The sequence below is a fragment of the Quercus suber genome, unplaced genomic scaffold (genome assembly GCF_002906115.3).
Source record: "Quercus suber isolate HL8 unplaced genomic scaffold, Cork oak 2.0 scaffold_342, whole genome shotgun sequence".
Taxonomy (NCBI): domain Eukaryota; kingdom Viridiplantae; phylum Streptophyta; class Magnoliopsida; order Fagales; family Fagaceae; genus Quercus; species Quercus suber.
Genome location: NW_027069794.1, coordinates 450,683 through 475,229, shown reverse-complemented (window position 1 = coordinate 475,229; position 24,547 = coordinate 450,683). Strand labels below are relative to the sequence as shown.

General features: G+C 35.2%; 1 protein-coding gene across 2 annotated transcripts; it reads right to left on the bottom strand.

Annotated features, from left to right (window-relative positions):
• Positions 1-1,061: 1,061 nt before the first annotated feature.
• LOC112015629 (SAC3 family protein C) lies at positions 1,062-9,239 on the bottom strand. 2 transcript variants are annotated; one of them, XM_024048062.2, is made up of 9 exons: positions 8,909-9,238; positions 8,555-8,655; positions 6,993-7,214; positions 4,287-4,505; positions 4,096-4,181; positions 3,744-3,840; positions 3,009-3,101; positions 2,764-2,918; positions 1,062-1,385 (listed from the first exon to the last, which is right to left on the bottom strand). In XM_024048062.2, exons 1-9 carry the CDS (start codon positions 9,168-9,170, stop codon positions 1,382-1,384), a joined length of 1,239 nt encoding a protein of 412 aa, XP_023903830.1. In that variant the 5' UTR covers positions 9,171-9,238; the 3' UTR covers positions 1,062-1,381. The 2 variants fall into 2 exon arrangements, with proteins under 2 accessions (XP_023903830.1, XP_023903839.1); XM_024048071.2 differs by lacking the exon at positions 6,993-7,214 and having other exon boundaries at positions 8,909-9,239.
• Between the last annotated feature and the right edge of the window lie 15,308 nt (positions 9,240-24,547).

Sequence of the window (24,547 nt, the reverse complement as noted above, 5' to 3'; positions counted from 1 at the left end):
GGAGAACCTGATTTTTTTTTTTTTTTGAGTATTTATATGAGAGGCCAGAGAGATGATTGGGTGGTCATACCTATCCATTTCATGGTCAAAGTTTTGTTTTTGTATCAAAATAGTGTATGTGATATCACATTTTTAAAATTTAATCTAAATGAGAAAACATAACAGAACACTTATAATTTGTAGATGAAAAGGAGGTGCGACTACCTAAGTAAACAGATTAGGGTAACGTAGTAGGTTCTTTCAAGAGTATATAGGAATTGGTTTTACCTTTTGTTTCATTGTGGGATGTGTGGATACTAGGGTTTTTTTTTTTTTTCAACTGTTCCATCTTTTTTATTATCTTATAGTCAGATTCCAAGAAACATGAACACATGATTTCGATTCAGTTTGGCAAGGTCGGTAATAATCCAAGACTTGTAAAGCTAATTCAAGGTTTTGTGGCCAACTGTATAGCTCAATCACATTATTTGATAGCATTGTCAACTGTGCTAAAAAAATATGTTATTTTAATATATCAAAAAATTATTTTATTTATTTTAACACAATTCTAACAATTTGCCCTGTATTACATCTTCAAATTTTTTATTATTTTACTACTTTATTTAAATATTATTTCTTTACTCCTTTATTCTCTTTAATTTCTTTATTAATAGAAGAGAGAAAGTAATAAAATAATACCCAAATTTTCAGCACATTAGCCCTACCCTTCTAATAAAAGTAGAATATCACTATAGTATGTGCCGATTTTTTTTTGGTATTTGGCACATCTCATATAAGTAGGTTTTTTATTTTTTATTTTTTTTTATTGGTGTGCTAAATGCTAAGATTTTTGCATTTAGCACATTTGATGCTACTGCTGACGGGAAACTTGGATTCAAAACCAACACACACACACACACACACACACACACACTTGTTCTAAGCCAAAAAGTTTGAAGTTTTGTGATAATGCCTACTAGTTATGGAACACAGTTTATCAGGTTTAAAATAAGGCAAAAACTTCTCTCGTAGAACTTGAAAAAATAACTGATTCTGAGTACAATTTTACCAATGTTAGAAGGTTTAGAATTGACTGCTTGCGATGTGATATTGCGTTGGCAGACACTTTTCATATATACAAATTGTCCTTAGCCAAAACAGTTTACAATAGGAATTTTGTACCCTCAACTACTGCTTAGACTAAAACATGGTAGCACTCTTGATGTAAAGTTGATAGAAAAATCAAATTCTATTACAACATTTAATAATTCATGTTCAAAGTACATCTTAATATACACAACCCATCCAGCAGCCGCGAGTGCATGTTTATAAGTCATCGAGTGAGACTTAATTGTCCACTCTTCAGTGTGCAAATTATTTGTTCTATTGCTCAAACTGCAATTTACCTGCATTTTATGTTTTATCTTTTTAATGAGTGAGAAGTTAAAGGGGTCAAAGTATAACAACAGCAGATAAACCCATTAATATGCAACAGATACAAGTCAATAATTCAATCAGCAGTGAGTAATATAACCGTGAGTAATATTAATAATAGGGTCTAGGTAATAGGTGCCGTTAGGACATTAGTTAAATGAACTATTTTAGGAAAGCTTTAATACCACTTTTATAGAAAATATAAAAAATTGTAAAAAAAAAAAAGTTTTATTTTCCCATAAAAAGTTTCTAAAAATATTTTATAAACTAATGCCTTTAAGGACACCCATTAACTTATAACATAATAAAAAAGAAGTCATGTAAATCTTATGTTGTTACAAGAAGTGATAGTATGTATTACCAAAAAAGATATTAACATATCTAATATTATTAACACTGTTTTAAAAACCAGACCTGACCGGCCGGTCCGACCGGTTCAATCGGAATTGGGAGCTAATCCAGTCTGGTTAAAAGCTCCAAAACCGGTCAACAACCGAAAAAACCGGCCAAAAACCGGAGTTGAACCGGAAATTAAAAAAATGATTCGATGACCGGTTCAATTTTTAAAACCATAATTATTAGCATGGATTGTATCTATATTCTTTATATAAAAATAATTTAAATGATATATCATATCATGTAAATTACTTTATTATTAAGTATTACAGTATATTATTTAGTAGGGCTCATTTTAAAATTCATATTTCACGGAACACGTCATTTATCAAAAATGATTTTTTTATTGGTAAGTTACACATCCTATGAGTCTTGAACTCATGACCCTACCCTTCATTCCAATATTAAGAATGAGGAAGATTCCTTTTGAAGTAGAGTTCATTGGCATGTCAGTTTCCAAAATATCAACATGACAAATGTGTGCCAACAGCCAGTTTTATGAATCCCATCCTAAACAACCCAGTCTTGTCCTTTTTTCAAGGTAAATCAATCCAATCAAATATACCCCTGTCCTATCTTGTCAGTTCATGTTATCCTATCCTCACGCCAAAACCAACAGTTAAAAAATGCGTCTTTATAAACACACTTATGGTCAAATCTATAGACCACTACAAACGGAGACCAAAGCACATTCCAACATATACAATTGTAGCTATGTTCTCTTGATTTGTATAGAATTTAGTCTCTCTAGATTATGACATCAAATATTGAACACAACACAGAACTCAGAGTAGTATCTTTATAGCTAGGCAAATGAGTGAAATGGTTCTATGAACTTTGCTAAATATAGCTTAAGCATCACACAATCCTCTTCCCAATCTATGCTCTCCTTCCAACCCATGCTGCATACAACTGATATAGAAAAAATGGGAGAAAAGAACCCTTTAAAATTACCTCTCAAATGGTTCCAAATTCAGAAAGCCATAGCTCTGAGAGCCACCCTTGGGAGAACAAAAAGTTGTTTGCTTGCTGGGTAACGACTTATTTCCTACTTCATCTGTGACCATTTCAAGGCCACAAGCACCGCAAAATGATACCAAATCTGACTCCTAAAAGAACCATGTGAAGCTTTCAAAACTCTCAACATTTTATTCATTCAAACAATGCATATCAGAAAATCCATATAATGCAAATTATACCTTCATCATCAAGAGTTTGGATAAGTGTGTCAGTGGATATGGATGAAGCTTGTAGCCACCATTATTTATACATGACAGAGCCAGTTCTCGTACCTTTCATGGCCAGCAACAGAGGTAAGAAAGAAATATTGAAGAATGTGAAGAAATAATTGTGGAACTAGAGATACTTGAAAGCAAAAACTTCTAACATGCCCCATCAACAAAAAGAAATTTATAAAATATGCAAACTAATTATGAAACTTAAGATGAATAAGCAACAAAAAAACAAAGCCAGATTAGGAAAAAGAAGAATTGAGAGTGGCAGACCTCCCACCCTCCCCACTCAACCCAAGAAAGAATGAGGGAGAAAAATGGGGAGGGGCATATGTATCTTGATTTCCCTTTTGGAATGTCCCAAAAGAAGTGTCCACTTTCCAAAAGTGGAAGCACTTACTAGGAAATTTGCGATACTACCCTCACCTTAAAAACAGAAAAAAGAAAGCAAGAACATTTTCATTAAAAAACCGAGTATAAGACAATTAGAAAGATTACTACAACTTTTTTCTTTTCATTAATACTTTGGCAATTTAGAACCAAGACACTTATTTTGAAAAGGAGGTAGCATATTAATTTAATATCAAGTCTGAAGGAATATAAATAGTTCCATCTGTTCAAAGTGATCATTGTGGTTAATAAAGATCCAAGTTGCTAAAATGCCAGAAAGAAGTTTCAGATGAAACTGATATGCATGGTTACCTCTATGATATATGGTTCAATGATGCAATACTGTAGAAAGGATGCCTCAGCTGCCGTAGTTAAAAGGAAACGCTTATAATTGCCCATTCGAAAAAATCTGTTTCAATAAAGAGATTAATCATTTACTCCTCAAAAAAACATAAAGAGATAAATCTAATTAAATCTGTTTCAATCTTTCACTTTACAGAAACTCATATCTGTTTCAATCTTTCACATACAGAACTCATATCAATTCAAAGAAAGAGATAAGCAATTAAGAAAATGGAAAAACAGAAAAATTCCTCCAAACAAGTTAAATCTAATTAAACAAGACACTTCAAAAGCAAATGGAATCATAGCAAATGGGAAATACCGCAAAATTCTCCGGGCAAAACACATTTCCTTTGACTTGATTATTGGAATAGGCACTTGACGAAACCATAAAGAAAGTGATTCTCCCTGTGGATCAGAAAGAGCTACATTTCATGTCTTTAGGACTCAGCACAAGGCTGCAATTAAGAATGAACCAAATGAATTGACCACACCAATGAAGTAGAGATCAACCGTTGGTTGGCTGTTAGAACCAAGATGAAGAAGCACGTAAAATGAATGAAACTCAGCTTCATTCTCATTAATAGATTCAGAACTTCTATTTGCATCATAAAGATTAAATAGAGTTGTCAGAGCCTTTGTAAGCTGCTCCATGTTGAGGTAGTGTACTGAAGATATATTTTCATTGGTACAACTTTGAAGCTTGTGAAGAGACATAACATGAAATCTAACCTGTATGATGATACAAATCAGGGCTTCATTCAGTACAAAAAGTTTTAAAATGTTTCCATGATTTCAAGCTCCTAACACAAAGAATATATGGTGTTGATACATAGTGTTTCTGCCATGTAGACTAGATGCGTTCCATGGTCTGAAGTTTCAAATACAGTGAAAAGTATGTATAATAATGCAAAGGTGTGTATATGCACTTGCCAGCAGTTCAAAAGGAGATGCTCCCTTTTTGGTCATCTGACGAGGGCAACTTGACAATGACAGTGCAAATTAATCCTGGTACTTGCACTGCTTTAAGGAAATTAAATAAACAAAATTGACCACATTTTCTTTTGTATCTTTTTGATCAGGCAGAAAAGACACTTAGATTGACCCCAGAAGAAAAGGGAGAGAGAAAAGATATTGAATTTTTTTGCTGATGTTAGGAAATGGCAGCAAATGAAAAATCAGAATTCCTATCGTTTACTAATGAGCTAAATCAGCATGGATATATGAAACTGATTTATTTGGTAGCAGTTTTGGTTTAAATCTATGGCTTCCATGGCATGACTTTCATCCCTCAAGTCAGCCTCTCTACCCATCCTCTATTCTGTCACAGCCCCTTGTTCTCTCCAAAAATATGGCAGTGGCATGATGTTATAAATGGCATCTACTCCATCAAAGATCAAAAGATTACTATTGTATGGATTACAGGATTTTTGTTTACTCCTGCTTTGCCACATAGGGTTGGCAAAAGTGCTGCCACCTTGCATTTTATCATGTCCTTTCTAAAGTGTTTGGAGAACAAATTTGAATTTTAGGCCTTTTTGTTTGTCATTTAAATAATTGATGCAAATCTATTGGAATAATATGGAAATTTATGGTTTCAGTTTCAAAAATTCATATCTCATTTGGGTGGTAGATTCAATTTTTTTGTTGGGGGAGGGGGCTTACAACTTAAGTGGAAGTGATGAGGAAGGAAAAATCTTCCCCTCCAGGTAGCCATGCCCCATATAACAATCTCCAAAGGAAAATTTTGGAACAAAACTTCATTCATTATTTTTTATAAGTACAAGCATTTTTTCATTATAATTTACTCTATCCTGCAGATTCCCACATAGATATCCCAATAAACTCAACTGTAGAAGAATGGTTCACCAGACCTTCTTAGGGAAACTTCTCTAAAGACACATCATCCATTTGGATAATCATTGATCTTCTTACACGTGTTTGTCAACTGCCAATAACATCAAAATAACAAGCGATGCACTATCAAATCACCCCCATCTCACCAAAAGAAATAACCTTTTAAACAATAAGAAAAAGTTTTTTATGCTGATGAGAAAGGACTTTTGTTTAAAGTACAAGGCTCTACACACGGGATTCATGAATTTTAAATATAAGAGCTTCACACAAGCCTTCTTGTCCAAAAAAAAAGAGAGAGAGAGAGAGCGCTTCACACAAGCCTTATAATTTTGCAGTTCAAGCCCACAACACCTCAAATGTACAACACAATTATATTGCAGCAGCAGCTGTGATAGTTGGTTTGGGTTGCAGAGAGCAAAGGAGCAACAATGGTGGATAAGGCCAGGAAAAGAATAGAGGAGGTGGTCAACAGAGAGTATGCTATCAATGTCCACAAACGCCTTCACGGATGCACTTTCAAAAATGGCCATATAGGAAATATGGAAGAAGGCTACAGGAACAATGGATATCAGGGTGGATGTTAAGCTGAATGAACATGTCTGGAGCTGTGGGATCTGGAGTGTGCCAAGGATAATTTGTTTACATCGTGAAAAAGAGAAACGATGAAGCAGACGCAAAGTTCAAGTTATACTTACTTGTCACTGTTGCAGAGATGCATCCAGAAGGTACAGGGGCTGGGCACCAAGGTCACTGGGGAAGGATTGAACTAGCCTATGATCATATAGCTATATTGCTCCAATTTGACTACATATTTCTTAATAGAGATATTTTAGTTTGCATCTGGAATTTCTTGGGAATTTCTTCAGCAGAGAGAGCATTAGGAAATTTTATTTGATCTATAAAGCAGAACACATTTATGTTCTCTTTATTATGAACAGGTAAGCACCAACAAATAGGTATGAATACTGGTTTGGCTGATGGAAGGTGAGTTCTTTATCAACAGAAACAACTAACGACTACAATATAATCTCATATAATTGTTCTTTTTTATTGGTAAGTTACACATGTACCTTGTGAGCTTTGAACCCACAACCTCACCCTCCACTTTATTCTTATAAGGGGAGGAAGCACCTTTTCACTAGCTTAGTGGCTACAGTACCTATTTCATTTAATAACATAGATTGAGATTTTGGGACTAAAGCTTGGTTGTTGTTGTTGTTGATAACATGGATTGAAATGGTTTAGAAAAGGAAAATGCTAATATTGGGTAGATACGTGTTTAGAGAAGGGATATACTAATGTTGAATGGCTTATGGCAAGATGAAGGTTTAGAATTGAGAGGTTTTGGCAAGAGGGTCATACCATTTTCTCATACATGTAGATTGCTTTTTCATTGTCAATATTCTGCATGCTGAGATCTTGCCTTATTGACCTTGTTCTATCGAAGATGAAGTCATGAACCACTTCAAAAGGATGTTCTGAAGAATCCAAGAAGCTTAAAAGGTAGTCTAAAGTGTCTTCCAATACTGGAAGAGGCCGCAAATCTGATGTTGGCATATCTCTGATGGATATAGTCCTGCAAAACTAGTAAGAGCATGGAGGATAAATTGTTTTCTTAAATCCACAGTATGTCTTATGCACGTACTACAGCACTACAAACCTCAAATGGCAATGTGTGGAATAAAGAATTCCACAAAAATAAACCTCTATTAATCATGCATCAAATATATCAAAGATTATAACATAGGGGATATCAAGCAGATTAAAAAAAAACAGCCAACAATGAGGCCATAACATCAGGCATTAGCTTTGCAAAGTGATGCATCAAAGAAACTGCTATTTCACTTTGATAATGTTACAAATATAATTCTAAAATGTGATGAAGCTGTTGCAACCAAATAATACATGAGACAACCAAGTAGCGACTATGAAGATACAAAAAACATGATTCCATAAGATACAGAAAAAACATTAGAAATAAAACTATGTAAAACCGATGACTCTGCAGAAAGGGCTGCACCAAAAAAGATGGACTCCAGCTAAGTTGCAGGCTACTTCCTACAAATTGAAAAATCTTAGATGGTAGAACTGGTCCAGTGACCATATTAACAAATTCCCAGATTCTATTACAAGGCTTCATAACTTACAGGATCCATTAAAACCAACATTGAAGTAACTGGAGGAATGCAAAAAGGATAAAATTGAAAAGCATATTGAGACTGCTCCATCAACTCATGTCTTAATGGAAAGAAATGTGGTTGAGCCTCAGATAAAATATCAAAGCACAATATTGGCTGTGTGTTTGAATTTCAATAAAAATAGATATCAACATCTTATAATAGCCAGCTAGCCTTAATATCAATTAAATATTGGAACTTTTATATATATTCCAACATACAAATTTCATGGTATAGACTATTGACAAAGTTTAATTGGAAATTAATCTCAGAATCTAAGGGAGGGGCATCTAAAAGAGTGACTTCAAACATTATTTGACATCAGTAACAGAATTATTTATGTCATCACTTAATGACCAGGTTTGAAGTTTGTGCAAAAGTAGTAATGACAATTTATGGACGTGACAAATTCAGCCGGAGGTAACAGTGGCAACAGGGGTTCTGGTGGACACAATGTTGTCCAAGCAAACAATTTTGGCGGGGAAGATAAGCAATTATTCAGTACTCCGGGAGTACAGCGACGAGGTACTTCCCACTCACACGTCATTGCGAATCCCATTAATTAAATTCATGATAGGATTCACCATTCAGGTGAGAGGAGAGTGGTCTGTCCTCTCACCACGTTGTTGTACACCGGGAGTACCTAATAATATTTTAATGTAAATGTTTCTGACACAGCCAAATTATTCACAAGATATGCCATTGTAAATGACAACAAATTTCAAATACAAATACATAAGAGTCTACCTTTTTGACAGCAAGGTCAGAGGATGTTTTTCTAGGATTTCCATCTAGCCTCTCAAACACAGCTAAATCTCGGAGCCGCTCACGCTGGGTCCTTTCAGCCACTATTATCACAAACATAACAACAACCACAACAACAACAACAACATAGGAGTAAAACAGCTACCAACAAATATAACAACAATAGACAACTAGGTAAAATAATTGAGACCAAAGTTTCATACTTTCATATTATATGACTTGAACTGAACCAAACCCATAACACGATTTAGCAAATTCAGCACACGTGGCTTGTGGTCAATCAATGTAAGATATATAGCTATCTGGGCATACATAGATTGTTACAAGTTTTTTTACCTGGGCACATAAAGGGACAAGTTCCAAGTAAGACAGGAAGATTGGAAGAATCATCCACATGTTGCTGTGCTTGTTGGCTAGCTCTTCTGGGTTTAACAAAGTCTTCACGAGCATTGGGGTTGTTATACTTTGTAAATTTGCCATCTTTGGTGGTGGGGTTAGAACGGAATTTCTGTGACCGGAAATGGGTCGAAGAAGAAGAAGAAGAAGAAGAAGAAGAAGAAGAAGAAGGGTTTGGACGATGACGGTAGCTTTTCTCCATTGTTCACAGCTTTTTCCGTTTCGCCATCCCTGGCTTTGACATTAATAATTAGATCTGATCATCGGGTCGGGCAAGTTTGGATCTTATAGGAATAAGAACGGGTCGGGTTCGAGATGGGTTCTTTGTGCCGAACCCGAAGCGCAAGCCAGTTTTGTTACCAAAATTTGGCCCATTGAGTATTTGTTTGGATCCACGCTGGGTTTGCACATTTTGCGTTTTTTCCGTCTTCTTTTCTTTTCTTTTTTTTGTTTTTTTGTTTTTTTCAATGTTTATGAACACTAATTTGTACTGTTTATGTGCATGATTATACTGTGTAGAGACAAAATTACTGTTCACACATTATTTATGAGACCCACAACAACTTTATTTAAAAAAATATTAAAAATCGGACTCACAGTACTATTCATACATTTAAAAATTATTTTGTTACAGTATTTTCAGTTTTCAATTTTCAATTTTCAGCAAAATAAATTAGATCCAAATGGATCTTTAATAAATGATTTTTTTTTTTTAAAACCCAAACCAGCCCCATCCAGTCATGTCAAGTTTGGGCCCAACTGCAGCCCAAACCGTGGCCCAATCAAAAAAAATTTATGATTGAATTGAAGTCAAGAAGAGCAACGGGGTTTGGTTTACAAAAGCGTCCACTTCCAATCTATGGTACATGATGAAGTAAATTACTCAGAAAGAAGAAGCAACAGAAAAATCCAAAAAGACAAATCTCGCTGGTTCTTTTTTTTTTTTTTTTTGGTATATGAAGATAGAAAACTTTGTGTGCGTTTGGAAGCAATAAAAATTATAAATTATTTTACTATTCAGTTTATTTTTACTATTATTTATGATCCTATGACATTTTTTGATACTATTTATGGCTATACTATTTCAACTGACTTTTACTTTTATGTATAATAATTTATGTAATAAATTTTTAATTTTAGCAAAATAAGTAATATCCAGCCGGAACGTTTTTACAACCAATTCCTCCTCTATTCAGACATATCTAGAATAGGGTAAGGAAAAATAAACTCATGGTATAAACTAAAGAATCATTCAGCCACACCAAGTGATACAACCATCCTATATTACGAGACTCATCTTTAGTTGCACCAAAAAACCCAGGCAAGCCGAGACTTATGCTCGCATGGTGAGGCCGAAGAGAATATCAAGCATTCCTTTGTACTATAATGAATGTCTTTTTTACTGAATCTTCATCATCCCATACCCCCCAAAAAACACACACACAGACACAAAAGAAAACAAAACAACACAGGCTCCCTTTTTGGCTGAACTCAATACAAAATCACATACTCAGAAAATAAACCCATCTCAAAATTAAAAAAATGTTAGGGAGAAAGAGGGATTTCTTAAAAGATTTCATCTCACAATAACTAAAGATTTCATGTAACGAAACCAATGTTTAAAATAAAACAAAAGTGACAAAGCAGAGAGAGGGGTATGGCCGGCGGTGAGAGTGAGTGGATTGGCAACGAGCCGATCCAGTAACCAGTTGCACTCGATTTTGTTAGGATGGCGACCCATATCATTTTTTTTTTTTTTTGCATAATCATCCCAATGCACCAAACCCAAGTCACATTTCATAGGCCATAGGTCTTGTTAATGCACTAGACCTAAACCAAGTCCCATAGGCCATGGGTCCCAAGCTATGTCTCATAAGCTATCGGTCGTGTCAATTGACTTTGCTTTATTTGGTTTTGAAATATATTTCAAGTTAGGAAGGCTGAAGTATAAGAAGGAAAAAAAATTCAAATAGGTATTTATATGGTACTAACAAACTATCAACCAAGATTAATACACAAAAGTATTGTTTCTTAATACATTAAGATGCAACTATTTACCAATAAAGTCTAAATAATACAAAATAATATTGTTTCTTAATAACATCAATTGTTGTAAAAAAAATTTATTTTCACAAACCAAAACTTATTTTTGCTACTTTAATATAACACTAGTGTATAATCTGTGAATATGCATTATACAATTAAAAAAAATTACAATTACACACATATATGGATTTAAATTATACTCTCTTTCTCTTTGTTTATTTTATTTTAATTTCTTTTAGGTATACGTATGAGTTTACTTTTTATTTTTATTTTTTATTTTTCTATATTGGATTTTTGATGATTTATTTATATTAGACTCTTGTTTTTTGCACCTTATTAACTCACCTAGAACAAAAATTAAAAAAAAAACTTAAATAAGACATGTGGTGTAAAATTAGATAACAATTGGAATCCAATTTAGAACATAATTGGATTTTCTCTCAGCTTATTAATATATATATATATATATATAGAGAGAGAGAGAGAGAGAGAGAGAGAGAGGCTCGGGCCCCCTTGACCCCCCCCCCTTTGAATCCGTCTCTGATATTAACAAAACTAGTTTGTAACCTCATGTATATGCATGAAAAATATATACATTAAAAGCATAGTATAATTACTTTTCATATATAATTTAAAAACTATTGATATATAGTCATTCTTATATTTTATTGACTCTTTAAAAAATCTTGTAAGAATATTATTAGATAGAAAATGTAAATTTTCATATATTTTTAAAATATTTTAATTAATTCTTTATTTTTTATATATATTTTTCTTTTTTACGGTTCATTTTTCTAGACTCTTTGATTTTTGTACTCAATAACTCACTTAGATGAATATTCATAATGTAGTCCCACATTTGAATCCAAAATTAAAAAATAAAATATATAAAAATAAATAATTTAGGATATATGATGTAAAATTGGACTTCAATTGTAGAATCCAATTAGATTTTTCTAAGCTTTGTCTATATATATATATATATATATAGAGAGAGAGAGAGAGAGAGAGAGAGAGAGAGAGAGAGAGAGAGAGAGAGAGAGTATGTGATTAAAACTACATATGAATGGTCTCTTTAATTAAACATTTTTCTTAATTAATATGAATTGCATCTCAATCTAGTTGATGTTAGTTTAGATCTAGCGATGAGAATATTTGAAATTTTACCTCAAGTTGGCGTGTAATTTCTCAATATATTCATCTATGATACAAAAATTTCAATTCAACATTTTTTTTTTGAGAAGAAATTTCAATTTAACTTAAGTATCAAATGGAAAGGCATTAAAGAATTAAAATTTTGGGTAAATTACGTATTTGATCCCTTTTTTTTTACACTATATTTCAATTTGGTCCCTAACCTTTCAATTGCGTTAATTTGGTTCATAATATTTCAGTGCTGTGTCAATTTAGTTATTGCCATTATCTCTTGGATAGAAATTGCTGACATGACAAATGACCTAAATAAAAAAAAAAATCATTTTTTTCCCACGTCAATGGACACATGTATCACCATGTTAGTTTTTTTTAAAACCCAAATCAAATATTTTTTTTTTGTTTGATTAGAAAGTTTGTTGATTTTATTAAACATGGCAGACCTAAATTAAATCTAAAACACATATCTCCCTGAAATCCAAAATTCCTAATGGTGTGGATGGTGGTGCCTTCTCCTTCTAGTGGCGCCTTCTCCTTCCAGTGGTGATCTTCTGGTAGTGCCTTCAAATGAACAGCCACAAAAAACCCACAAGAATAGACATAAGCATAAACAAACAACCATAAACAATCTGAGATCCAAATAAAAGTATTATATGAAATCATCATCTAAAATTTATGATTGATGACAAATTGAGAACAAGTCACCAGTAGCAAAAATATTAAACACCAAAATATCGAGGCAAGTCCTAATTTTGAAATTTTTCCAAGGTGACTATTCACATCAAAACGTTTGTCAAGGACCCTTTTAATTTCAGACCCAAAATACCCCAAGGTGTCTCTCAGCTTCTAAGTTCAAAGCCAAAAAACCCTAAGTTTCTACTACTTCCCCCAAAATCCAAAATAATAATTTACCTCCAAAAAAAAAAAAGTGCAAGAGAGAGAGATGAACCTTCTGCCGTTGAAGAGAAAACTCAGTGCCAGTCCTCGTTGCCAGACCTAGCCGTTGCCATCTGAAACTTCTATGTTGGTCGAGATAGTTAGGGCGCAGGGGTGTAAAATTGAACTTTGAGATATATTTTCTATTCTTAAAACTTGACAGACTATTGTACATAATTTTTAGGAAGAAAAATGAATTTTGAGCTATATTTTATGGATTAAAATAATATTTTGGACCCTTTTTGTTTCGCCATACACTTCTATGTATTAAGGGTACGTTTGGTACATTGAATATAGATTACATTAGGAATAGTAATCTTTATTATTGGAAATAGAAGACATTGTAATGAAATAATTGTTACTATTCATAAGTTTGGTCGTTACATATGGAAAGCTTATAAAAGATGATGTATAAGGAAACTATATATTTTTAGAAATATATTAATTTTAAAATCTATTATATGCACTAGGGAATAACTATTACATCCATTTTAAAGAAGAATAGCTATTCTTTAATTTAAAGAATACTTATTGCAATGTAATAACTAATCCATGTAATAAAGATACAATCAAATGACCGAATTGCTATTACACATGAATAATTATTCTATTATAGAAGCTATTACAGTATACCAAATGTACCCTAAGTTTAAGCCACATTATAAGAAAGGAACCATAAGATCCCCACTGAAATTAGTCACTAGCCACCAATTGTATTTCCGTTGAGACCAAGGGATGAGCGCACGTGAGAGAGAGGGATTTTAATTGTTTTGCCCAAAGCCTAGTCTCCATGAGAACTACAACTTATTTATTTATTTTTAAATATTTTAATATGATGTGGCTGTATAGTTGGCAATTGATGTGATAGGTAAATTAATTCTTTATTATTTTGTTTGACGCATTAGATTTTTCCATTCAAGAGATAACAGCAAGGACTTAATTAACATGACACTGAAAGGTTAGGGACTAAATTGACTCAATTGAGAGGTTAGAGACTAGATTGAAATATGGTATAAAAAATAAGGACCAAATATGCAATTTACCCTAAAAATTATATCCATTACCAATGAAGGTGAGTGACTTTAGAGTTCAGAGTTTGGATAAGAAAGCTTTGATAGTGAAGTCTCTCATACCAGTTTGCCAAGTGTAGTGAGCCCATGAGGGTGAGTTTATATTTGTGAGAGAGACAGAGAGTGTGTGTACATGATAACTAAGAAGACAATCTATAATTGACTTCTTGGAAGAACTGAGATGAAAAGAACATGAAATAAGAAAAGGAAACAAGATAAGTAAATTGAGTCGACTACTCTTAGAATATGAGAAGAAAGAGAAAATAAACCCAAAATTAAAAAAAGAAAAAAAAATTCACGTGTTAAAAATCGGGTGGACCTGTGTGACTCACAAGTTAGCGTTTGATAAAGTACATCTCATAAACATAATTCCTTGGAATTAGTTGATTTTGGGATACTGTAAGGACTCAAATTGGATTTGACCCTGAGTACAAATGGGTTTTCAGCCCAATCAAGCCCAAACAATAAATTTGTAGAGAGTGGGTTAAAGGTTTAGGTGCTGGCCGTCGTTCACCAAGCATGAACCCTCTTTTAATAAGAAACACTTAGAGTTAATTTACAACTGGGGGAATGCTCCTCGGCCATGGGCCGAGGAGCCCCTTTTCTTCTCTTTCTTTTTTTCCCCCCTTCTTTACTTTACTTGCTTTTCTTATGTAGTCTTTATCTTCCTATCTCCTTCTTCCATCTGTTGATCATCTATTCGCCTCCCTTCTGGCCATCCGTCCCATCAGAGGCCTTATCGGTACTCAAGTGGTTCACTCTGATCAACGTTGCCCTGCTAAGGGGTTATATCCCCATTAATGCGGCCAGAGGGGTTAGGTGAATGCATTAAGTGTGAATATGACAGCTTGCTTTGGGCTTGTCCCCTCCCAAAAATTATCCTTAGTATGCCGAGGACGAAGAGGTCCTCGGCGTGGGTCAAAAAAGAGGCTTTGTCTAACTTAGCCTTGCCTGGTCAGTCCTCCTCGGCGCTGGCCTTGGGCCTACTACGCGATGGGCTGTGGCTGCCAGGCCCATGGGCCCCACAGATACAATTTAATTTTTATTAGATAATTTTTACAAAGTTTAGCTATAAAATTGGTTGTAGCCTTTTGTAACCTAAGACTACAACCTTACTCAATATCATTAAAATTACTACATATATTGAAAGTCTAATCCTTAAATTGCATGTTCTTTACGTTCTTAATACACATGTCAAATTTTGTGCAAATCGAATATTATTTACTATATGATTTATAAATTTATATTTTATGCATCCTTTTTAAACTACAAAAATTTGTAATTTAAATAGTTTATTGATGATATAGCCATTGATCTTTAATTTATAGAAATTTTGCAAGCATGAAGGATATAAGAAGAAAATGTAATTCAATGGTGGATCTGTCAATATTCACCTCAAATAAAAAGACATTGAGTAAAGTTGTAGATTTAAGTTAAAACAAATTTTGTTGCTAAACTTTGTCGTTATAACAAAGTGGAAATTAAACGTTAAATGTCTTCATTGAAAATAGAAGCCGTCACTTGAGTTACATGACTATTGGCTTTAATTCATTATTTTGAAAACTTGATTGAATTGAAAAGGTGACTCCACAACAGAATTTTTTATTGTTATTTTCCCTCAATTTTACAAATATGCCAAAGTTGCGGTGTCTAAAGTTGACAAATTTAAGTATTTATTACATTTATTATGATTAACTTTTCATTAACCTTCAAAAATTCAATATTTGTTTAAAACGAAAATATGATAAACTCTAGTTAATAACATTCAACATGACGACCTATAAAATAGATAGAAATAGAATAACTAAATAAGAGACAAGAAAAATCAATATTATTTGATATAAAATTTGACTCTTATAAGTAACCCAACTAATAGACTAAGCTCCACAAAGGAAATTTGGTCTCGCGATAGGAAATCCTGGGTCTTGTCTCTCTATCTCTCTGAAAGTGAGTCCTCTCCCTTTCTTAGGCAGTAGAAGTGTATTGTCCCTTCTAAGGAAGGAGAGTCTTTTGTCTCTCTATAGTAACAAGTTTACTTTGGAGCTAGTTGTTTTTTGGGGTTTTGGGAAACACGATTAATAATCAACCAAAGCAGCTAAGACAATGGAGGACTTGGCTGAAAAATGGAATTCTTTGTCTCTCTTAGAGAAGGAGAAAACAGGTTTCGTTTTACAAAGGGACCAACAAACCGGGGAATTCATGCTGGTTGTGCAGTTCTTGACTCCTCGCTTTCTTAACATGGAAATCATGGCTCGAACTTTCAAACAGTTGTGGAGGTCTACCAATGGTTTTAAGATTCGTAATTAGAAGGACCATCGTGTTGTGTTTGTCTGTGACAATCTGGGAGATGTGGATCGGATTCTAAAGAACCAACCTTGGAGCTTCGACAGACATTTAGTTATGTTGTAAAGGTATAACTCAGAGATTCTGGTGTGGGACCTTGTGTTCAAGACAACCTTATTTTGGGTTCAAGTTCATGATATACCGTTGCGTTTCATGAAAAGGTCTGTGGCTGAAGAAATCTGCAACACGATTGGGGAAGTCCAAAAGTCGGCGGGGGAAGTTGATGAGGAAGGTGGAAACTTCACAAGGGTCTGAGTCCTTGTTGACATATCTCTACCATTGTGCTGAGGCAGACTTATTACATTGGAGGGTGGAAGGAAAATATGGATAAGTTTCTTCGGAGAAGGCAGCAAAATTTAATGCAGAGGGGATTAATGAAATTTATGGGGGTGAACCGTTGAATCCAATTAATGTGGAAGGAGCAGATGCGTTACTCTCTGATCACGCTACCCAACCAAATTCGGACTCAATCACAACCAAATCACCTCCAATAATTGCTCCTAATTATAAGGAGGTGAATAAGGAATCCGGAAATTCAATCCCAATTTCGGTTATTATGCCAGAATTAATTGTATCCAAGTCAAGGAGATTAATGAGGCTTTAATGACTAACGGCAAAATCCTAATGGGAGTGAGATACCTACGGTAGTAGCTATTAGGGTTTTTAACTCGCCAACTCAGCATGCCACCTCAGGAAAAAATCAAAGTACACATCAGGCAGGGATTAGGGCAACACAGGGGAAAAAAAAAAAACACAACCTACAGAAGGAGTAAACCAAATTGGGTTAGCAGGGAGAAGGCTGTAACTGGAGTGCAAGTGGAAGGAAACCTTGGTGGAAAGAGAAGGGGAGTTTCTCACCCGGAGTTACCAAGCAAACATAGGCGGGTTTTTGAGAATGAAGGTGTGTCCTATTTCTTAATGGTGGAGGTTGGTGTCTAGCCCCACCAATCACCATGAGTTGTTTAATTTGGAATTGTCATGGGCTTGGGAACCCATGTACAGTGAACGAGCTTGCAGAATTGGTGCGGGTAAAAGATCCCTCTGTCGTGTTATTAGCCGAAACATGGGTAGATGAAGCTAGGCTAAAAGAGGTGATGAGGAAAATTCAGTGTGAAAACATGTTTGTTTATCCAATAACTTCGAGAAGAGGTGGTTCAATGTTTTTCTGGAGATTGACTATTGATGTAACTGTGGAGGTTTTAGGCACAAATTACATCGATGCATTGTTTTAAGAAGATGATAGGGCAGGGATTGGATTGATTATTTGAGATTGCCAAGGAAGGGCTTAGCACAGGGTTGAAATCATCCCTCTCCCATTAATTGTCGTGGAGTTTGAAACTTTGGCTACATCGAGTGCTTACAATTAGTTGCTGATCTGAGTTTAATTGTTGCCACCCCAGAAGGAGATTTTGACTCGTTCTCTTTGGTTTCTTTTAGTTTATTTAGTCATAAGGTTAAATGTTTTGCAAATTTATCTCATTGTTTTAGGTTTCCACTTGTTCGTAGACAAGGGAATAGTGTAGCTCACAACCTAGTTCGACATGCACGACATGTCACTGGTTTTCAAGTGTGGATGAAAGATGTCCCATTGTACACCATTGCTACTTATCTGGTAGTTTTGCTTACTATTTAATAAAGTTCAAAGTATTGATTCTCCAAAAAAAAAAAAAAAAAAAAATTGACTCTCATATCAAACATCCTTTTCCAAATGCGCCAACCTGCATATCTTAGGCTTGAATATTCAACAATACGAAATGAAGTAATACAAAATTTCTGAATGATATTATTACATAATTCAAAACAACACAACTTAAAATATGAGACATTTGAGAATTGTCATATATCAAGTCTGTCCATTGCATCAATCTTGAGACTCCTCCAATTGAATTTGCAATCAAAATATACTAAAACTATGAAAAACAACACAATAAAATAAAGTTAAAAAAAAAATTAGAAGATTATGATAATAGAAAAACAAGTGGTCAATTATATAAAAATTTATATTTAATGCACAAAAGGAAAAGTAAGAAAATATAAAAGTTTCTTATGTGAGTGGAGCCATTAGGTATGTCTTTTAAATTTTTAATAGTCATAATTATCAATAATTATCTGTATTAAGAAGTTTTCTATATACACTATAATTTATATCTACTAAGCATTAACCCTTGCTATACACGAAACATTGATTTTGACCATAGATGGGTGGTACCGAGAGAAGATAGAAGCGGGGGATTGGCTTTATTTTGGAAGTCAACGGTGAATTTGAAGATTGAAAGTTCACATAGGTATTTCATTGATGCTACCATAGACAAGGGTACGGAGGGAGAATGGAGATTGACAGGGTTTTATGGTGAACCAGAGACTACTAGAAGATCGGAAGCATGGGATAAACTTTGGCACCTAAATTCACGTCCAGGAGTTCCATGGTTGTGCCTGGGTGATTTTAATGAGATCACGAAACAAGAGGAAAAGTTAGGTGGAGCCATAAGGCCTCACAATTAGATGCAACTATTTTGGTATGTGATCGATGAATGCAGTTTCATGGATCTAGGTTATATGGGGCCAAAATTCACTTGGAGTAAGAACTTTGCAAATGGTAATTCAATTTGGGAGAGGCTTGATAGGGGTCTAGCTACAAATGGGTGGTTCTTAAAATTTCCAAATTCGAAGGTCTATCACTTATAGTGTGATTCTTTGGATCATAGACCACTACTTGTTGTCTTTGCTCCATTAGATTTGCCTCAACGAAAGAGACCCTTCAGATTTTAAGAAATGTGGTTATCAAACTCAGGCTGTGGGGAAACAGTGTAGGCTACTTGGAACCATTCAAGTGGGGCTGAAAGGAATAGGGAGATCCTTACAAAAATTAAAAAATGTGGGAAAGATTTGGATTGGTGGAACATAAACGTTTTTGGGAGTGTTCGACAAGAGTTGGTTAAGAAGAAGAAGTTGTTGCTTTAGGCAAAAAATAAGGCTATAATCAATGGTATAAATACTTGGGTTAGGGAGTTAAATTTAGAAATCAGTGTGCTTCTGGATAAAGAGGCCAAAATGTTGGCACAACGATCAAGAATTCAATAGGCTAGCCAGGGTGATAAGAATACCAAGTACTTCCATAGTAAAGCAACAAGAAGGTATCGAAAAAATCAAATTTGTGGAGTTCGTGATGAACAGGATTCTTGGAGGGTTGGTCAAGATGAAATTTCTAGAATTGTAATAGATTATTATCAAAAGCTATTCACATCCACCGTTCTTGATCCTCCTAGCATAGTTCTTGAACATGTGCCCCAAGTTATAATGGAGGAGATGAACCAAACCCTCAGAAGTGAATTTAGGGACAAAGAAGTCTTAGCTGCCTTGAAGCAAATGGCACCAATGAAAGCCCTTGGTCTAGATGGGACGCCTCCGCTTTTTTTTCCAACACTTCTGGAACATTATAGATTCGGATGTCACCTCCTTAATTTTATCATGGTTGAACTCAAGTATCCTACCTCACCCCTTAAATCATACCTTTGTTGCACTCATTCCGAAGATTAAAAATCTTAAACATGTGCATCAATTTCGGCCAATTAGCCTTTGTAATGTGTTATGCAAAATTTTTTCCAAGGTACTAGCCAACCGATTGAAAGCCATACTCCCCACTAGAGTCACTGAACACCATTCAGCCTTTACCAAAGACCATTTGATTTCTGATAATATTTTAGTTGCCTTCGAAACCTTACATAGCATGCAAAAACACAATTCACCTAAATCAGGTTTTCTGGCAATTAAATTGGATATGAGTAAGGCCTATAACCGTGTTGAATGGTCTTTCCTTGAAGAGTTGATGAGGAAAATGAATTTTAATGAGAGATGGATACATTTGACCATGCTTTGTGTAAAAACAGTCACCTATTCCTTTTTGATTAATGGTGAATCAAGAGGGCTAATTCATCCTACTAGGGGCATTAGACAAGGGGATCCATTCTCCCCCTTTCTTTTTTTGCTATGTACCAAAGGGTTGAATCGGTTGATTAAGCATGCAGAAAGGAATGAAGATATTCATGGATATTCTCTTTGCAAAAGGGGCCCCAAACTAACGCATCTGTTATTTGGAGATGATAGTCTTCTATTTTACAGGGCAACGATGGAGGAATGTGACAAAGTAATGCAAATATTGGAATCCTATGAAAGGGGGTTTGGCCAAAAGGTGAACAGGAGTAAGACCACCCTATTTTTTTTAGCAAGAACACATATGCGGACATCAAAACTAGTATCAAGCAAGCTTTGGGGGTCCAAGAAATTTTGCACTATGAAAAATACTTAGGGCTGCCATCATTTATGGGAAAAGGAAAAAGGCTAACTTCAATTACGTTAAGGGTAAAGTGTGGAAAAAACTTCAAGGTCAGGAAGGGAAGTTTTTATCACAAGCAGGGAGAGAGGTGTTGATCAAAGCAATAATTCAAGCTCTTCCAACCTATACTATGGGATGCTTTAAAATCCCATTGGGTTTGTGTTATGACATCGAATCCTTAATCAAAAAATTTTGGTGGGGTCAATAAGGAGATTGAAGAAAAATTTATTGGTTAAAATGGGATGAAATGACCAAATCAAAGATGGTGGGAGGCATGGGTTTCCGAGATTTGGCTCTCTACAATGACTCACTCTTAGCCAAACAAGCTTGGCGCCTTCAACACAACAAATCATCTCTTTTTTAAAAGGTTTTCAAAGCAAGGTTTTTCCCTAATTGTTCCATCGTGGAGGCCCGTGACTCAAGATCAGCCTCATATGCTTGGCGTAGCATACTCAAAGGCAGGGAGGTATTACAAAGAGGTGCTAGATGGCGTGTGGGAAATGGAGACTCAATAAAAATCTGGCAGCACTCTTGGTTGCCTAGGAAACACCCTTCATAACTTCATAAGTACTATCCTATCCTATCTCTTCTACGGAAAATGCTAAGGTGGCAGTGTTGATAGATGGAAGCATAAGGCAGTGGAATGAGGAACTAATTGATGGCATCTTTGCAAGTGATGAAGTAGCCACTGTTAAAAAAATACCTCTTGGCCAAATAGCATTAGAGGACGTTTTGATATGGCCACATTCTAGCAATGGCAAATACTTATGCAACTCAGGCTACTGGTTTTTGAAAGAGGAGGCTGAACTGTCCTATAATCAACAACCCTCAACCTTGGACACTCACCTTTGGAAAAATCTGTGGTCTTTCCAGGTACCTAACAAAGTTAGAAACTTGCTGTGGTATGCTTGTCCTGATGCTATGCCAACGAAAGCCAACTTAGTGCGAAGAAAAATCTGTAATTTTATTCAATCTTTTGTACCCTGTATTTATTGTGTGATTTAATTGTAAATGTTGTGTGTTGGAGAGAGAGAGTGTGAAGACTCAAGCAATTGAAGATAGAAGATTTCTCGCAGGTAGCTCACTACTAAGCGTCTCGCGAAGTGATGCATGTGCCCTACATATGACTAGAATGCGAAGAGTCAGTACAACTGGAGATAGTTGTGTTTCGCGAGTAGCTCACGAGTAAGGCCTTCTCGCGAGACACTCATAAAACATTCTGTTTTGCCAGATTATGCTATTTGATACACACTTTTTGTACCCACACTATATATACCTACATTACCCATAAATATTGAGGAGTGCTTTTGAGAGAAGACCCTAGCCACAAACCTTAAGAGTTAGAGATTGTTATACCCACATTTCTTTACACAATTGCTTGTGGATTTTCCTTAACTCCTACCTCTCCATTTCTATACCATTGAGAGGTTGATAGCCCAAACACTTACCACACACTTTCAGAGTGTCAAGTGAGGTTTTGGTGCTGCTGGGAAGTATTGGAAGAAGCCAAGGATGGCAGATGCAATATGGAGCTTGTTACGGGATTCGAAGAGCTAGACAAGACACGGTTCCAAGAAGCCTTGTTGGAGTAGGAGCTTAGAGGGCTTAGGTACATCGGGTAGATTAGGCTTGGAGGGTCTCTTGCTTACCCATGTATCCCAACTGATTGTCTAATGGATCGATTATCGCTTGGAGGGCGGCATAGAGGTTTTTTGCCGAGTTCTTCAGTTTCCTCTTTGATAATACATCGGCGTGTTATTTTATGTTTGCATCTTTCTTCCTTACTCTTTTACATTGCATTTTACTATTGTGTTGTCTTTTTTATGGTTTAGAGTAGGTTGTTTGTTTATGATAGGTCACAATCTGAATGACCCCTTGTGATTAACCCTAATTAATTAATTTAGCCAAGTAATTAATTAATCAATTAATCATGCAATTTTATGGAAGCACAAACAAATCACCAACAACTAAATAAGCAGCGGAAAATAAATAACACGGTGATTTGTTTACGAATGGGGAAAACCCTAATGGCAAAAACCCCACCGGGTGATTTTCAGGTCATTACTCTCGAAACTCCACTATTATCAAATCAAGCGGCTACAAGTAAAGGAATCCCAAGTACCTTACCAACCTACAGTTGAACCCTTACCCCAATACCTAATTGGACTTGATCTATAGTGACAGTCTCCACCTTTTATGCACGGCTCCCAAGTACGTGACTAACCAATGCGCGGATCCAAGTACGCGACTTCAGAACACCAATTGAGGAAGAATGGTTGACTGCAAAGTTATTCAGTTCATCCTTTATGATGAATAGCTGGAAGATGATTGGTTACAAAACCCTATGGTGCAAATACACAGCAACTTCTTGATGGAAGATGAACTAGGTCAAGTATTTTGTCTGTTGATCACAATTTGCTTAAACAGAGATTGCTCAATGATAATGCAACTTGTGTCACCCTTGACGGCTCTTAAAATAATCCTTTTATATGTTTAGGGTTAGAAGAAAAGAAGGCCCAAAAACATATTCACGGATCCCAAGAAAATCAGATTGGAAATCTGACTTTTTAAATCTCGACAGATAGCAGGTGTCGAGGTAGCTGTCGAGCAGCTGTCGAGCTTTAAAAACTTTGCACTTCAGCTTGCTTTCTCTTGGACAGACTTGATGACTTCAACACTTGACTTTGAAACATTGTTTCTTGAAGTATTAAAAACACCTAGAACTACCCAATTACAAGCAGAGTGCGTTTTGTCAAAAGATTAGCCAATTTACATAAGTAAGTGACATATGTTCTTAAACAAGTTAAAACATATATGTCCTAACAGTTTATCTGCTCGCATTTACATTATTCCACACTTAGTATTAAGTCAGTGTAAAATCTATCGAGCTATAACTTTAATTTGGGGGTCCAAATAGCTCTTGTGTTTTCAACACATTTTCGAGCTTGCAATTAGTATCAGAGTGGGTGCACTTGTTGTGGTTTAACTACCTTAGTGCAATCCTTAACCCTGTTTGAGATGGATCGGTCTCAATCTTTAAATGCTCCACCATATTTTGATGGTAGCAACTATGCCTTTTGGAAAGTTTGGATGAGGTCATTCTTGTATTCAATAGATGATACTGTTTGGGATGCAGTAGAAGTAGGATGGATTAGGTCGGAGGCCGCTAAATCTGCTTGGAATAAGGTAGCACTTGCGGCAGCTAACGTTAACAGTAAAGTTTTGAATGCTATTTTTTTGTGGTGTATCTCTAGATGAGTTCCATAGAATTTCTCACATCACTATTGCTAAGGAGGCATGGCAAATATTGGAGACCACGTATGAAGGAACAAAGAAAGTGAAGGATACAAAGTTGTAGATGCTAACCACCCAATTTGAGGAGCTGAAATTGAGTGAGGATGAGTCATTTGACTCTTTCTATAGTAAGCTGAATGAAGTGGTTATTGGCAAGTTTAATTTGGGTGAGAAAACGGAGGACTCCAAGATAGTAAGGAAGATTCTTCGTTCATTGCTAGAGAGCTTCCGTGCCAAGGTTATAGCAATTGAAGAGAGTAAGGATCTTGATGATATCAAAGTCCAAGAACTGATTGGCTCACTTCAAACTTATGATCTGTTATTGCCCTCATAAAGGAAGAGCAAATCCCTTTCTCTTAAGAAGATTAATGAAAGGGTCAAAGCTCGTGACTCATTGGATGAGGA